A 15,794-nucleotide genomic window follows, 5' to 3' on the forward strand; every position below is an offset into this window, starting at 1 on the left:
GGCCTCAAGTCAGCCGCCTCGCTCTGTCGGATCAGGCGGGCCAGTTCTCCCGATTGCCCGGCTCACCCTCCTGTACCGGACCCCCGCGAAGCGCGGGCAGCAGGCGTGTACAAAGCATTTTATTAAACAGGAAGGAGCGGGTGGGAGAGCCAGCAGGACGCCTCTTCACTCCGCGTAGGTAGCATCGTCGTTGCTGTCGCTGTAGGCGGAGGAGGAGAGCTCCTCGCGGGGTGTGCAGACCGGGCACCGCTGCCGCATGTCGTTCCAGCACGACCGGCAGTACACTGCCTCGCAATCCGGCGTAGGGCACACGTAGGACTCGGGCGTCTCGGGTGCCTGGCACACCACGCATCGCCTGCGCAGCCAGGGGCGCAAGAGGGGCAGGCAGCGGCGGTGCAGGATGTCCGCCAGGTGGCGGCGCTGTTGGGAGGCAAGGGGGGTTTAGAGCCTGTTAGCGCTTCTTGTCTGAAGTCTCAAGGCCTGACTATGCCCACATGTTGGAGGAAGCTAGATTGGGCAAAGAAGACCCCTGGAGGGCGAGGGTGCTATGCAAGTGGGTCCTAGAGAGCCTCCCTCACTCCGTGATGGAGAGTGGGAGGATGAAGCCTCGATTCTCTCCCAGCCAGTAACAGCAACTACCAGCATCACGTTACCATAAATCGCCTTATTTGATTCTCACCGTGGGGCTGAGAAGTGAGTAGGACAGATAAGACTATCACTATTGTGTTCCCCCCCACTTTACAGATGAGAAAGATGAATCTCATAAATGTTAAGTGACTTCCCCAAAGGCACAGACTGAACAATCAAACCTGCCTGGACGCAGGTACCCTGATTCCAAATCACAAGCCTGGCTCATTATGCTCTCTCGCTCTCCCACCCTCTCTCCGCACAATTGCCAGGAATTCTCAGGCCACCTTACCAGATGCTCTTTGCTCAAGAAACTCCAGGGGGCACTTCCCTGGTGGTCCAGTGGTTAAGACTCCGCGCTTCTGACGCAGGGGGCCCAGGTTTGATCTCTGGTCAGGGAACTAGATCCCACATGCCACAACTAAGAGCCTGCGTGCTGCAACTAAAAGATCCCGCATGCCGCAAAGAAAATCCCTCAGGCAGCAATGGGGATTCCGCGTGCCGCAACTAAGACCCAGAGCAGCAGCCAAATAAATAAATAAATATTAAAAAAAAAAAAAAAAAAAAAAGGAACTCCAGGGGTTGGGACTTCCCTGGTGGTCCAGTGGCTAAGACTCCATGCTCCCAATGCAGGGGGCCCAGGTTCAATCCCTGGTCAGGGAATTAGATCCCACATGCCGCAACTAAAGATCCTGCATGCTGCAACGAAGATCCTGTGTGCCTCAACTAAGAGCCATTTATTTATTTGGCGCAGCCAAATAAATAAATGAATATTAAAAAATAAAAAAGAAAGAAAGAAGCTCCAGGGGCTCCACTGCCTGCCAAACAAAGTCAGAACTCCTGGGCTTGGCCTTCTGAGCCTTCCACAGTCTGGTCTCTTTCTAGCCTCTGCTCCAACTTACCCCTCCCTGAAATTTGCATCTTCTGTGCCACTTTCTCCTTAGACTAGCTCTGGCACTTGGCATTCCCTTTGGACTCTGAGTCTTTGCACATTCTGTTCCCTTAGCTTGGAATGAATGCTCTTCACATTTCCATCTACCCATCAAAATCCAGTTAACTCCATGATCTGGTCATGGAATCACAGTATGTTCATTTTCAGTGAGTTTCTTAGGAGGCTGGATCAAGATGGTGGAATAGAAGGACATGGAGCTCACCTCCTCCTGTAATATGTTCGTTTTTTCATCAGACATTCATTCAGCCCCTACTGTGTGTCATGGGAGTTGGGGGATCTAGGCACTGGAGGAAAAAGTTAAGCAAACACAGTCTCTCACTTTTATGAGCTTTGTTAGGGCTGATTAAATAAGAGTGACTGGGTGGGATAGGGAGGGTGGGAGGGAGGGAGACGCAAGAGGGAAGAGATATGGGAACATATGTATATGTATAACTGATTCACTTTGTTATAAAGCAGAAACTAACACACCATTGTAAAGCAATTATACTCCAATAAAGATGTGTAAAAAAAAAAAAAGTGTATGGACAGGGCTTCCCTGGTGGCGCAGTGGTCAATAATCTGCCTGCCAATTCAGGGGACATGGGTTTGAGCCCTGGTCCGGGAAAATCCCACATGCCGCAGAGCAACTAAGCCCACGCGCCACAACTACTGAGCCTGCGCTCTAGAGCCTGTGAGCCACAACTACTGAGCTCGCATGCTACAACTACTGAAGCCCGCACACTGAGAGCCTGTGCTCCACAACAAGAGAAGCCACCACAGTGAGAAGCCCGCGCACCGCAACAGAGAGTAGCCCCCGCTCGCCGCAACTAGAGAAAGCCTGAGCACAGCAACAAAGACCCAACGCGGCCAGAAATAAATAAAAAATAAATAAATAATTTTTTAAAAAGTGAAAAAAAAAAAATAAGAGTGACTGCCACTTGTTTTTTAAATAGTATTGGGCACTGTACCAAGAAACTGTAAGTAAATTAACTCAATTCAAACAATAACCATGTAAGGCAGATATTGTTGTTATCATCTCTTTTTCAGGCAAGAAAACTGATGCTTGGAGAGGTGATCACTTGCCTAGGATCACACAGTGACAACTAACACGCGTACAGAATTTGCTATGTGCCTGCACCGTGACAGTGAAACTCATTTAATCCTTACTACAACTAGATGGAGTAGTTAACTCCATTTTACAGAAGGGAAAAACCAAGGCTCAGCATTTATGTGTGTTCAAGATCACACAATTGTCATAGTAATAAGGGGAGGAGCCAGGATTCAAACCCAGGCTCTCTGGCACCAGAGCCCCACACCTGACCACCACTCTATCTCTATTACTGATCTCTAGTGAGCAGGCCTTACAGATCTGTCCAAACTCCCCATTCTTCAGAGGAAAAACTGAGGTCCAGGGAAGACCATGGCCAAGGTCACACAGCTTAATGAGGGAGTGTGGACTGGAGCCTGCTTCTTCCCACGGTGTGCTCTTTCTGTACACTGCGTGCCCCTTCATGAAGCCTCCCTGATCCCCAGCCCACCTGCTTCCCCTCATCCACCAATCTCCCACCCCACCCACCGATGGGACTGCACTGAAGTTCTGGTCTGAAGCCCTCTCAGAAGAACCTGTGGCTTTGTCTTGGGTCCCTTGTTTCTGACGAACCCCTCTTGCTCTCCTTTGACCTGATGGTATCAAATCTGATTCCCCTTTTCTGCCTGCTTCCCAATGGTCCACTTAGGATCTCAGGCTGGGCTGAATCCTGGGGCACAGAGATGGACACAGCCTTGACCTCCAGGAGCTGGATGACCAGGGCCCTTGGCATGCATTCCATCAGAACTCACTGAGCATCAGTAGGCCTGGGGCCTTGGTGGGGGCTGGGTGGACTGAGGGGAGATGCCTGTCCCCCTCAGTTCTCAGACCCAGCCAGGGGCACAGGCCTGGACTTACAGGAGCCCTCTGCTGTCGTGCCCGTCTCACGATGGTGGCCCTCCTCAGTTGGGTGAAGGCTGCTCTCTTCCTCAGGAGATCGTTGTAGAGGAAAAGGATCCGCTTCTTCTCACGCTGGGGCCAGGGAGACAGTACAGAGGAGGAAGACATTCCCCAAAGATGGGGCTTGTGGGGAGCTGGGCTCAGGCTGGTGTGTTTGTGTATGCAGGGGTGGAGAGGGCAGGGTGAGGCGCACCTTGGGGAAGTAGAAGGCTACGATGACCCTCCGGAGCCGGTAGCTGAAAGCTTGGAGCAGGCAGAGACACACTAGCAGGCCGCTTGGTAGTGCAGCCCTCAAATAGGCCCTGGTACTCAGGGGCACGGGCTGGGGCAGGCAGGCTGGCAGAGGAGGCAGGCCTGTCAGGGATCTGGCCAGGACCGGCCGCGGCTCTGGGTTGAATTCCCCATGCCAGTGGGGTGTGGGTTAAATGTCTGATTACCCTGTTCTCCTCCTGCCTGCCCCTCACCCTGCAGAGCTGTGCTGTCGGACTATAGCCACTAGGCCCATGAGGCTATTTGCTCAACTTGGCACAGATGTAGAAATTTTCCATCACGGCAGAAAGTTCTGTTAAACAGCACTGCTCCAGAGGGCTGGGACCATCTGGCCCCAAAGCCCCAGCCCTCAGGCTCCTCTGACCCAAGTCTGTCATCCTCCAAATCTTCAAGCCTGACCTGATGTTCCCTAGTTTAATTTCTCCAATGCAAGCACGCCAACCCCCATCTTGCCACAGCCAAGGCCCAGTCCCCCAACTCTTTGTCTTGGAAAGACCCTGGCCCTCCCAGCCCTCAATTCCTCTGATCCAAACTTTCAGCATCACTCACGCATGTTGTTGGATTCCACCACCGTCTCCGAGGAGGTGTTCAGGGCTCCGATGGTATTCCGAAGAAGCCGGGCAAGCATGGAGTCTCCCCCGACTTTCACCTCCAGTTTATGACTGCCTGAAGCCAGGATAGGGAACGTGGTGTGTGTGGGGCGGGGAGTCAGGAAAGAGTTGGAGTTAAGGGGATGGGGCAGGTTGGGGACTGGATGTAGGGGAGAGGTCAAGGCATACAAATACTTCTCAACTGCACGGGACTTTCCATCCCTTCACTGAGTACTAATTCCTCCTTTTGGTAGATATAAAGGGGGGTGGAAACAGAGGGCCCCAGTGACAGCTGTCAGGTTGCAGGGTTGATATTTGACCCTAAGGAGGACAGGGAGGGGCCGAGATGCAGAAGGAGGTGACGAAATTGGAAGAATTGGGGAGGTGTGTCTGCACAAGGGTGGGAGTTCTCCAAGGGGGTGTCTCTTGGGCCTGGAGCCTGGAGTGGGGACTGGGCTCACTGCGGAAGGAGTACTGCACGAAGGAGTGGTGGCGGATGGTGTCGAAGATGGAGTAGAGAGCCCAGTCCAGGCCACACAGCAGTAGTAGCAGCAGCAGCACGGGCAGTGTCTCCATGAGCTCCTTCATCTGCCCAGGGAGCAGGAGGGTCAGAGCTGGGCAGCGCCTTTGGCCCTGGCATGGAGTCCCCTCTGACGCCTTTGCCCTCCCTCCTGCAGATCCCGCCTCTAGTAGGATCCAGGGGCCTCCCCTTCGTGCCATCCTCACCACATTTCTCATTTCTGTGGCCTGGATAGTGGGGTCCCAGGGGAAGATGACGGTTTTCTTCTCAGCGCTGCGGAGTGGCAGCAGAGTCCGCTTGCCCTGGGAAAAACGTCCACATGGTGAGAGCACTGAGCGCCCTCTCCCTTTCCCCTCTGCCCTCCTGGAGCGTGAAGCCACACAGGGCACAGAGCAGGGCACCCTTGGGCAGGGCTGTGCCCACTCACCAGCTTCTTCCTGCGTTCATCGATCTGACAGAAGTAGGTGCTGATGTAGATGTTGTCGAAGCGGATGTCCCCGTTATAGCTGTCCACATAGGAGAAGCACCTGTGGACGAGGGTGTCTCCATCACCTCCAGGTTCACCCACCCCCAACCATGGGCTTCCCTGACGCACAGTCAGCTGGCCACCCAGCATGCACCGAGCACCACCTGCGTGCTCTGCCCTGCCCTCCAGCAGTCCACGGTCCAGTGAAAGACATGCACATACACACTGATGAGACATAACAGAGGTGAGGAGGGGAGGGAGCGTCGTGTAAGTGCATGCGTGTGCCTGGGAGGTAGGGGAAGGTTTCCCAGGCATGGAACTTCCAGGATGAATATCAAGCAGAAGAAACAGCAGGAGCAAAGGCACGGAGACAAGGAAACCCCTCGAGGTTGAAGAAATCACCTGATCCATTGACTCCCACGTTCACCTCTCAAGTCCCTGCCTCTTGGCTGAGCCCTCAAAACATCTCCCGGAGGTCACTTCAAGCAAAACTCGTCTCAAGCATCATTTCCCTTCTCCTCTGACACACCCTTGCGTGTGGCGATGTTTTCCGTGTGTGCGTGTGTGTGCCCGTGCAAATGTAACTCTCCTCTGTGTATCTCCCAAAGTCCCACATAATGACTCAGTTTCCTGAGGAAAAAATGTTAATTGTTGGAAATGTGTTTAAAACTGTATAAGTACATTAAATAAGCTCTGTAAACCGTGAAACATAAGTTCCAATGCTGTTGGTTCTGGGACCCTGTAAAAATCCACATCTTTGCCTTTAGAAGTAACTATAAATGCAAAGAAAGACTGTGGGTGCCCCCTTGTGGAGAGACCTAGCGCTGTTGGGCCTGGGCCTCCTGAGTCTGGTCTCCGCCCCTCAGCCAGCTCAGCCCCTTCAGTGAGTGACCTCACCCAGGTTGAAAACCTGGAAGTGGCTTTTGACTCTGTGCCTCCTTCCTTCCCTCCCCAAGCTGGCTCTGAGACCTGCTGCACCTTCCCCCTACCTCCCTCCATCTCAGGCCAACTTCCTGCCACGCCCCACTCCACTCAGGCTCCCTAATCTCTGACCCAGTTTGGCCTCCCTGCCTCCAGGCTGTCCCAGTCCACCCTGCAACCTTGCAACTGTGGGGCAGTTCAGGGCCCTCCTGCAGGGATTTCCAGACTGTTCTGGCCATGCCCACTTCAGCCCAGTCCTCAACCCCAGCCTCTGCCTTCCACATCCCACAAATGCCAGATTCCTGGTCCAAGAGAACACCTTTCCTCTTCTTGGCCGTAGCTCCCCATCTGCAGCCTTTTGAAGCCCAGTTATGGCCCTTGCAGGGGCCCCTCCTCAGCTCCCATACCAGTCCCGAGAGCCAGTCCATAGTACAGCCCTTGAACCATCTCTGTTTTGTGGATGCCTCGCCTGCCTCCCCTAGACCCTGAGCTTCTTGAAGGCAGGAATATGGCTCATTGATCTTCGTCGTCCCACAGGGCCCTGGGCACACACATAACCACTCACCTGCTGTCACTCTAAGCCCCACAAACAGGGGCAGAGAGAGCAGGCGCCCCTGTGGCCGCCCTTGTCCAGCCCCTGCCCATCTCAGGCATTTGGGGGTGGAGACAGGAAATAAAGGGTCCAGAGGTCAGCAGGGAAGCTGAGTGAGGCTCAGGGCAGCCCAGCTGGATGCCAGGCTGGGTGGGGTTGAGGACTTTGGTCCAAATGGAGGGAAAGTAGCAGCCAACGCAGCGGGCGGGAGAAAATGAAAGCAGAGTTGGACGATAAAAATGGCACAAAGTCAGAGCCAAGGGGAATATGAAGGGCAAGGAAAAAAATCAAAAGTCAAAGCTAAAAGTGGAAAAAAAAAAGTCAGCGTTGGGATAAAGGCCGGAAGGAGGCAGATGAATGAAGACGGTCGCCCTTTTAAGGTGGTGGGAACACGGGTAACTGTTTCTTCTGACAAAATGTCCACATTTCTCTTACCTTTGGGTAAACAGCGATCCCAGCTCTCTAAAAAGGCAAAGTTAAAGGCGCAAGAACATTCACCTTCAGAGTCGGAGGAGGGCCCTGCAGCTCCATTCTTAGGGCCTCCCTCAGGGCAGGTCTCCAATCCGGAGCGGAGGAAGGGGCATCTGGGTGGAGGTCAGGACTCACGCGTGGAGGACGAGCAGGAAGGTGCAGGAGAGCAGCACGTGCAGCAGCCCCAGGATCCACTCGAGCCGGGCCTCCTGGCGTCTCACGTAGTCCCGCACCTCGGTGCTCACGTGTTCCCAGCTCGTGTTGAGGCCCAGCACCCCAGCCCGCTTCTCTTCCTGGTGGACGGCCCGGGTGCCGACTCAGAGACCCAGACCCAGCCTCCCAGCCTCTCTGTGGCTTCTCTCCCCTGATGCCCCGCTCCTGTCCCCAGCTCTTCCCAGGACCTTTAGGAGTTGCCGCTGTCTTCTGTTCGCTGCCCTCCTTGACACAGTCTTTCACCTGTATGAGCTGACACCTCCTCACACCTGGCCGACCACCCATCCAGAGGCAGGTCCCTGTGCCCGCCGCAGGCTCGGCACCCTCCCTCTCCTGTCACCCAGTCCCAGCACCACTCCTCGTCTCTTCCCCCTCCCTCACAGCCAGCCACCTCCCTCCCGTGCCCGTTCCCTTGCCCTTTTCCTCACGCCCTGTTCCCTGTGCCCCCCACCCTCACACTGCCCCTCTCCTACCTTGAGGTTAATAGTGGCTGAAAACTCCCCCTCCAGGCCGCGAAGAGACTGATTGAGGGAGTCATAGGTCTGCCCAAAGTTGCCTTCCACTGGGATGCGACTACGGCACCAAACTTCCATCACTGGTGGACAGGGCGGCCAGGTTAGGGGCCTCCCTGGGCCTGGCCTCCAGTCCTCCCTTCCCGTGATCCTCTTCATGCTGCTTTTTTGTCTCTCTGCCCATGACTTTCTTTCTTTCTTTTTTTTTCTGCACTATGTGACTTGTGGAATCTTAGTTCTCCCACCAGGGATTGAACCTGGGTCCTTGGCAGTGGGCGTGCAGAGTCCTAACCACTGAAAGTCCCAGCCCATGACTTTCTACCACCCTGAGTCTTTCCCCTCTTTACTCTCCTTGAATTCTTTCCCCCATTTTTTTCACCTGTCTATAACCATACCAAACACTAACTAATTATGATAACCGATACTTAATAGAGCAATTCCTCTGTGGGCGAGTTGTTACCTGCTTTACATGTATTATCCCCTTAAATCCTCAAAACCCCTAATGGCATGAGTACTATCATTATGCCCATCTTTCAAATGAAGAGACGAAGCTGAGAGCCTTGCTGCAAACTCACCTGAGTCACAAAGCTGGTCAGCTGGAAGGGCTGGACCCTGAGGATGCTGTGTCCTCAGAGCCGAAAGCCTCCCCTCCTGAAGGCCTTCCTGCCCTACACCTACCCAGTGGTCCCCAAGGACTCAGATCCCTAGCCCTGCTGCTCCCCTCCCTCCTGCCACTATGCTGACCCTTGGCAATGCCACAGAAGAACTTGAACTTCATGGGCAGGCAGAGCAGGTGGTTGAGCAGTGGGACCCAGATGCGTTGAAGGCACTCTCTGTACTTTTGGTCAAACCAGCGGCGGCAGTTCATCATGGCCTTGTTCACCACATCTGCGGGAAGGGGCAGTGCGGGTCTGAGGTCCCCACACCCTGACCCGGAGCCCTGGCCCGGCGGCCCTCCCTGCCCTCCCCTGCCCAGGGATCCCCCTCACGGGAGCAACGCAGCTTGGTCTTCAGCTCATACATCTTCTGTGTAGAGAGGCGGTGTCTGAAGGCTGAGGCGCGGAGGGTCTCTCTGCCTGGGGCTGTCTCCTCCGAGCCCTCGGCATCCTCGGGCGCGTATCCACTCTCACTGCTCACCTGGGCATCCAGTTCCTCAAAGGTGTTGGTGATGTTCTGAGTCTTGGCTTTCAATGACTCTTTGCTGCTCTGGGGTCGGAGGGAGGAAAGGGGTCAGGCATGCGAGCTTAGAGCTTCTGCTGCCAGACAGCCTGTTCCCCTGTTAGCCAAGCTTTGGGCTCTTACCTCAAGCCTATAGGGAGCCTAGGCCCAGAGATGGCCTCTCGCCTCAAACAGTCCACTGTTCGTAGTGCTTGGGAGCCCCCTCTCCTCCCCAGGTGCCTCTGCTCTGCTTACATCCCAGGCTCCCAGCTCCTCCTGAGGCCTCCCATCCCAAGTCCTGGTTAGTCAAGGAAGGGTTCCCCAGGTCCTTGGACTTCACCCTTCATCACTAACCTCTCAGGCCACTGTGCCATCTCAATGTCCCCGACTCCCAAGCCCCTCAGCCCTTCTCTCCCCAACTCCTCAACTTTCCAATTCTTCTAATCTCCAGTACCCAATTCCCTCATCCCCTGATCCTCAAAGTTTCCAAACTCCTCAAGGCCAGGGCCCCCAGTTTCCTGACATTCTAGCTCATCTGCGCAGAGTACCACCTACTCAGGTGTTTGGAAGTGTGTGTGTGGTGTGTCCCAGTGGCTGCGGGCAGGGGCTCTCCTGGCATTGAGTGTCCAGGGATCAGGGCACATCCTGCAATGTTTGGGAACAGTTCTGCCAAAAATGCCAGTACCGCCCCCATTGGGAAACTGTAAGTCCAGGGTCCCAGCTCAGGTCATCTAGGCCCTGCGGGGAGAGGGACCCCTAGGCCCTGCCTGTGTAGGGTCCTGACCAGCAGGTCCTTGAACACTGCCCGCAGGGGGGCTGTGGAGACACGCCAAGCCGAGCGGGTGTTGTTGATCTGCAGCTCCACAGTGCAGCCGAGCGATGCTATCACCTCATTGAGGTTGTGCCGCAGGTTGGCCACTGGTCCTGGGGGAAGATGCCCTGGTAGATTATCTCCCTCTAGAGCCAATTAACTTTCTTCAGCCCATCCCTAGCTCCTGCTCTGCGGGCAGTGACCACCTTCTAGAACTGTACACTGATGGGGCTCAGAAGCTGGTGAGAGGTCATCTCATTCAACCCCTGATGTTTTTCTCTGTGTAAACTAAGGTGGCCCAGAGATGTGAAGGAACTCTCTCAGGGACACACAGCAAGTTGGAACAGCTGGGATTAGACCCCCCACTCTTTCTCCTTCTCCAGGCCTGGCTCTCAATGGATGGCCCACCCAGGGTCACTGCTTCAGTGTCACTAACTGGTACCCAGGGGCACACACTCACCCTCATAGATGGCGGCCAAGGCGTATCCCAGCACAAAGAGCCGGCCCTCCTTGCCCAGCATCTTGGGTACTAGCAGGAGGCTGGCGCAGCGGATGTGAGGGGAGGTACCCCAGCCTATGGCCCCCAAGCCTGTCAGGAGAGCCCAGGAGGTGGTGAGGCAGAGTCAGGACGCTAAACCACCAGGTTTAGCAGAGCACACACCGCCCCCCCCCGCCCCGCAAAACTCCCTTCTAGAACCATCACTGTACTGCCCTTGTCCCATTTACATTGACTCTGATAGGCCTTCTAGACCACTCATTCATTCATTTATTGAAGAGCCATTTACGGAGTTCGACTGTGTGGCAGCCTGTGGAAGGGCTTGGAGAGATGGCTAGAGATTGAAAAGCCATGGTTGGTGATTGACTTGGTGTGTGTATGAGTGTGTGGGTTTGTGTTAGGGAAGGGGGCCAACACTTCCCTTTTCCAGGCTGGAGTCACACTAACCCTAGGTACTGAGGGAGAAGAGAGAGCAAGAGAAAAATTCTGGAAACAGGCACCGGTGCTCAGAGCAGTGAGAAGAGAGGCCACAGCCACCTCAATATTCCCCGTGCTCTGACACCTACAGCACTCACCATCTCGGTCCGTAATTTTAGCCCTTAATCGTGTACCTCCTGGTATGTTTTAGCAGTTTCACATGTGTCTCCCTGTGGTCTCTGCAGGGAGACAGTGAGCTCCTTGAAGCTCGTAATCCAGGGAGAGAGACAGACGGGTAAACAAATGACTGCAACACCAAGTGCTAAGTGCACAGGGAGGTGCTTATACAGAGCTGTGGGAGCCAAGGAGGGAGCGGGTATTTCTGCGGGGGCGGGTGGGGCTGGGAAGGCTGGACAAAGGAGGTGATGTGTCAGCTGGGCCTGGAAGATGAGTAAGTGTTGTTAGGCATTCCAGGCCAAAGGAACAGCATAAACTGGTCAGGGAACCTAGAAGATTCCTGTGTGGATAGAGCGTTCTCCCAAGGATCGCCAAAGCAAATCCCAAGTCCTGACTCTTCCCTCCATCTGCACTGCCCTCATAGAGTCCCCAGCGTCTCTCACTGGGACTAACTAGTCCCCTAGCTCCTCTCTTGCTAACCTAAACTTCCATTTTCACAAGGCAGCCAGAGGGATCTTGTAAAAATGAAATCCGATCATGTCCCTTTTCCGCTGGAAACCATGCAGTGACTTTCCGTCTCACTTGGGAACAAATCCAGACTCTCCTAATACGGTCGACCGACTCTCGTGATCTGGCCCCTGACTACCTTCTGAAGTGATCTCATGCTCCTCAGCCCTTTGCCCACCATGTCCGCCCACGCTGGCCTACTGCTGTTCCTAGAACTTGCCAAGCTCATTCCTCCTCTCAGGTCTTTGCCCTCGCTGTTCCCCCTGCCAGGAGCACTCGTCCTCCTAGAGTCTTCACCTGGCCGGCTCCACCAGTCTTTTGGCCAAGACTCAAGCTGAGGATGACAGTGGATAAATAGTTGTCCTACATTCTGAGGATGATTGATTGTTGACCAAGCGTTGCTCTACGTTCTAAAGAGAGCCCCGTGGAGCTTGCTGGTCCCAGTCTGGGCTTTACCAAAAGAGCAAAACTGGTTTTTCACCCCTCTACCCCAACCAGTCTATACAAAGGCAAGACCAGAAATCTGAGTTTTCTGGACATAGAGAGAAGTGGTTAGAGTAGGCAGACATGGGAGGAGAGTCTGAGGAGAGGATGGGTGTTCACTTCCTCATGCCCAGTGACAGACTCCAAGAGAACCCTTCTGAAGCTGGTGCTGCAAGAAGGGGAACCCGGCTCATCCCTCCCAGCTGGATGCCCGCTGAGCTGCAGAGCCTGGCAGGGCCACCCCAGGGCTGTCACTGGAGCACAGAGAGGGAGGAGAGTTCACGGACGTGCTCAGACACTCCCGGAAGTGTCAGGGAAACATGAACATGGAGGGTGGTACTCGCTTCTCATCATGACAGGGGAGAGGGCAGCTGCAAGGGGCCCTGCTTTCCCAGTTTGGCAGGGCAAGGATATGTGCATTTCCTTTGGGACAAGCAGACGTGTGGAGGGTATCAGGCCTCAAGCCATCCCTCCGGGATGGGGACCCTCTGCCTGCTTGGGTGGAGGCATCTAAAGGTAAGAGGCTGCAGGTGGCCTGTAGGAGCTACAGGGAGCTTCATTCGAAGTCAGTCAAAGAGAACTGCCCTCAGCAGGAAACTGGGCACTGTGCGGTCCACACAGAGCCTCCAGCGGGACCATGAATGGGCCCCCTGAGACAGCCAGGATGTGAGCACTCGCCGCACAGAGGCGGTGGAATTCAAACAGTATCGATGACTTCAGACTTTTGTCCCTTTTCCTCTAATTCTTCTAATCCCCTTTCTGACATCAGAAGAACCAGAAGGGGAAGGAAGTGGAGAAAAACAGTGAGTGAGCAGGCCGTGCCCCCTTCTCCACCGCGGGACCTCACGCCAGGGATCAGGCCTGAGCTGCGGGGCAAGGGGGCGGTAAGGAGGGAAGATGTTTGAGAATGGACGTGAGATTGAAATCTTGACGTAGACTGGATTGGACCTCTTAAACCCTAAAAACAGTCATAATTACTGAAGCAGGACTAGGTCTTCTAGATTAAAATCACCAGAAAGCTAAGGGTCTGTGTGAGAGGTCATCAGTGGGAGAAAGGTTGGAATACAGTGGTCAGGGAAAAAGTAGTTTCCTGTTGGTATCCCATAGAGGTAGATCATTCAGTGAACCGGGGATGATGCCATGTCCGAGCCCCTTGCCTGGGACAGTGTTAGGAAGGGACACGTGCTGTCACTCTGACCAAAGAGGTGTGGGGGAAGTTGGCTGGGGGGTTACGGGAAGTTTTCTTTGTTCTTATAAGAGACATGAGGAAGGAATGTTCTGCTCTTTTGACACTCCTGTATGAGGATGTGATGCCTGGATTTGCTGCAGCCATTTCATGACCCGAAGAGGAATGATGTACAGACCAAAGACGGCAGAGAAAAAAGTCAAAAGGAAGCTGGGTCTTGGTGGGTTTACTGAGCTGCTAAATTATCCAAACTCCAAAACCACTCTACCTTGAAACTTGTTATATGAGATGATAAACTCCCTCTATGGTTAAACCACTTTTAGATGGGTTTTCTGTTCTTGCGGCCCAACACCTCCTGATACGAGGTCTCCAATCAAATGTCACCTTCTCTGAGCAGCCTTCCCTGACTACTCAAGCTAGCTCCCAATCCCTTTCTATCACATCCCCCTGGTTTACTTTTTTCATAACACTTGTCACCATCAGAAATGCTCTTGTTTATTTCTTGTTCATGTGTTGTCTAACTCTCTCCACTAGAATGTAAACTTGAAAGAGAACGTAAACTCTGAAAGAGCTGGGTGTGCGGGTGTGGGGTTGGGGAGGGGGGAAGTAGTTGAAGGGAATTAAGAGGTACAAAATTCCAGCTGTATAATAAATAAGTCACAGGGGTATAATATATAGCATAAAGAATTTGGCCAATATCCTTATTGACCAAAATATGGCCAATATTTTATAATAACTTTAAATGGAGTATAACCTATAAAGATATTGAATCAATATGCTGTACAGCTGAAACTAATATAACATTGTAAATTAACTGTACTTCAATTAAAAAAAGAACATGGCCAATAATACTGTAGTAACTTTACACAAGGACAGATGGTTCCTAGACTTACCATGGTGATCATTTCATAATGTCTGAAAATGTCAAATCACTGTGTAGTACACCTGAAACTAACATAATATTGTACAGCAACTATATGTCAATTAGAAAAAAAAAGAAATCACTATAAAAAAAAGAAATCATTAGATTTATATTGTAGCTGTCACTGCCCATGTATATATACAAGTATGCACTATACATTACAATGTATGTATGTGTGTGTAATATGTGTTATATATATTATAAGCTCTAGGAGTGTAAAATTTTTTTTAAAAGTGCTGGGTGTTTGTCAACCTTGTCCACTGCTGAATCCTTAGCAAGTGCTCAGTTAGTGCTAAATGAATGAATGAATTGAATTTATCAGGAGCAGCAGGAAACAAGACCAGAGAGGTCAGGAGAGACGGGGATTATGAATGGTCGTGGGGTTTGGACCATATCATGGGGGTAATAGGGAGTCCCTCAGATTGGGGAGACTCTAGTGGGCAAGGACTGTGTCTTCTTCTGTAGACTGGGGGCCTCTTCCCTCCTCTCAAAGGCCAAAACAAGGCTGAGGCTACAAGGGACACTTGGGAACAGAAGAAACAAGTGCAGACTCCTCCCTGGGCACCCAGAGCTGGGCTGTGTCCCTGTCCCTAGCCCGGCACTAACCCACCAAGCCGTACAATGTCACCATCTTCTGATCTTCATAGATGTTCATAGGGTTCACCAGGAGCTGAAAGAGACCTAAGGATACAGGGTGAAGCCAAAGGTCAAAAGATGGGGCCCTACGGCTTTCCTGGTGGTGCAGTGGTTGAGAGTCCGCCTACCGATGCAGGGGACACGGGTTTGTGCCCCGGTCCGGGAAGATCCCACATGGAGCGGAGCGGCTGGGCCCGTGAGCCATGGCCGCTGAGCCTGCGCGTCAGCAGCCTGTGCTCCGCAACGGGAGAGGCCACGACAGTGAGAGGCCCGCGTACCGCAAAAAAAAAAAAAAAAAGATGGGCCCCGTCCCTGACGTCTGCCCTGTACTCACCTATGGCCAGGAGCCCCCCGGCGCCTGCCCCCAGCAGGAGAGCACTGACCGGAAACTCGCCCGGCTGGCGCCACAGGAATCGGCTACAGGAGACGGGCAGCCCCCAGCTCAGGAACCTCTGCACCGCTGAAGGGTCGAAGAGTTTAGCCCAGCGAGGCCAACATACTACGCTTCCGACTGGGGCGTGATTCATTAGGTTTAGGGGCTTGCAGCGGGGTAGAGGCTGGGGGAACCCGGATGAGGGTGGCAGGAACTTGGGGGATCCTGAAGGAGGATGAGGGACCCTGGGGAAGTGGGACAGACATGAGCGAGAGAAGAAGAAAGGGCTAGGCCGGAGGAGGGCACTGGATGAGGGGGTGGAGGCTGGGGGACCCCAAAGTGGGGGAAGGTGCTGGGGTCCTGGAGGAGAGATTGGGTGAGAGGAGTGGGGGCTGGGAGCTGCTGGGAGTCACTGGGAAGGGTCGGGGTCTCTGGTGACTGACTCACTGGTGTGGGGTAGTTTCCTTTTTTGCCCTTTTGCTCCGTTCTGATGAGGTCTGATGGCCATGTGTGCTCTGGATGAACCCT

The 15,794-nt window shown here is 53.6% G+C and overlaps 1 protein-coding gene across 2 annotated transcripts; it reads right to left on the reverse strand.

Annotated features, from left to right (window-relative positions):
- Nucleotides 1–145: 145 nt before the first annotated feature.
- DCST1 (DC-STAMP domain containing 1) lies at nt 146–15,789 on the reverse strand (the record flags this gene model as incomplete). 2 transcript variants are annotated; one of them, XM_082661859.1, is made up of 16 exons in its annotated part: nt 146–420; nt 3,504–3,617; nt 3,739–3,881; nt 4,365–4,481; nt 4,867–4,993; nt 5,132–5,227; nt 5,353–5,452; nt 7,511–7,668; nt 8,062–8,183; nt 8,845–8,988; nt 9,090–9,306; nt 10,043–10,182; nt 10,530–10,658; nt 14,864–14,938; nt 15,228–15,353; nt 15,714–15,789. In XM_082661859.1, the coding sequence occupies 16 exons, from the start codon at nt 15,772–15,774 to the stop codon at nt 166–168; spliced, it is 2,124 nt and encodes a 707-aa protein (XP_082517985.1). In that variant the 3' UTR covers nt 146–165. The 2 variants fall into 2 exon arrangements, with proteins under 2 accessions (XP_082517985.1, XP_082517986.1); XM_082661860.1 differs by lacking the exon at nt 14,864–14,938 and having other exon boundaries at nt 15,714–15,774.
- Between the last annotated feature and the right edge of the window lie 5 nt (nt 15,790–15,794).

The sequence above is a fragment of the Grampus griseus genome (assembly GCF_964374135.1).
Source record: "Grampus griseus genome assembly, chromosome: 1".
NCBI classification, from domain to species: domain Eukaryota; kingdom Metazoa; phylum Chordata; class Mammalia; order Artiodactyla; family Delphinidae; genus Grampus; species Grampus griseus.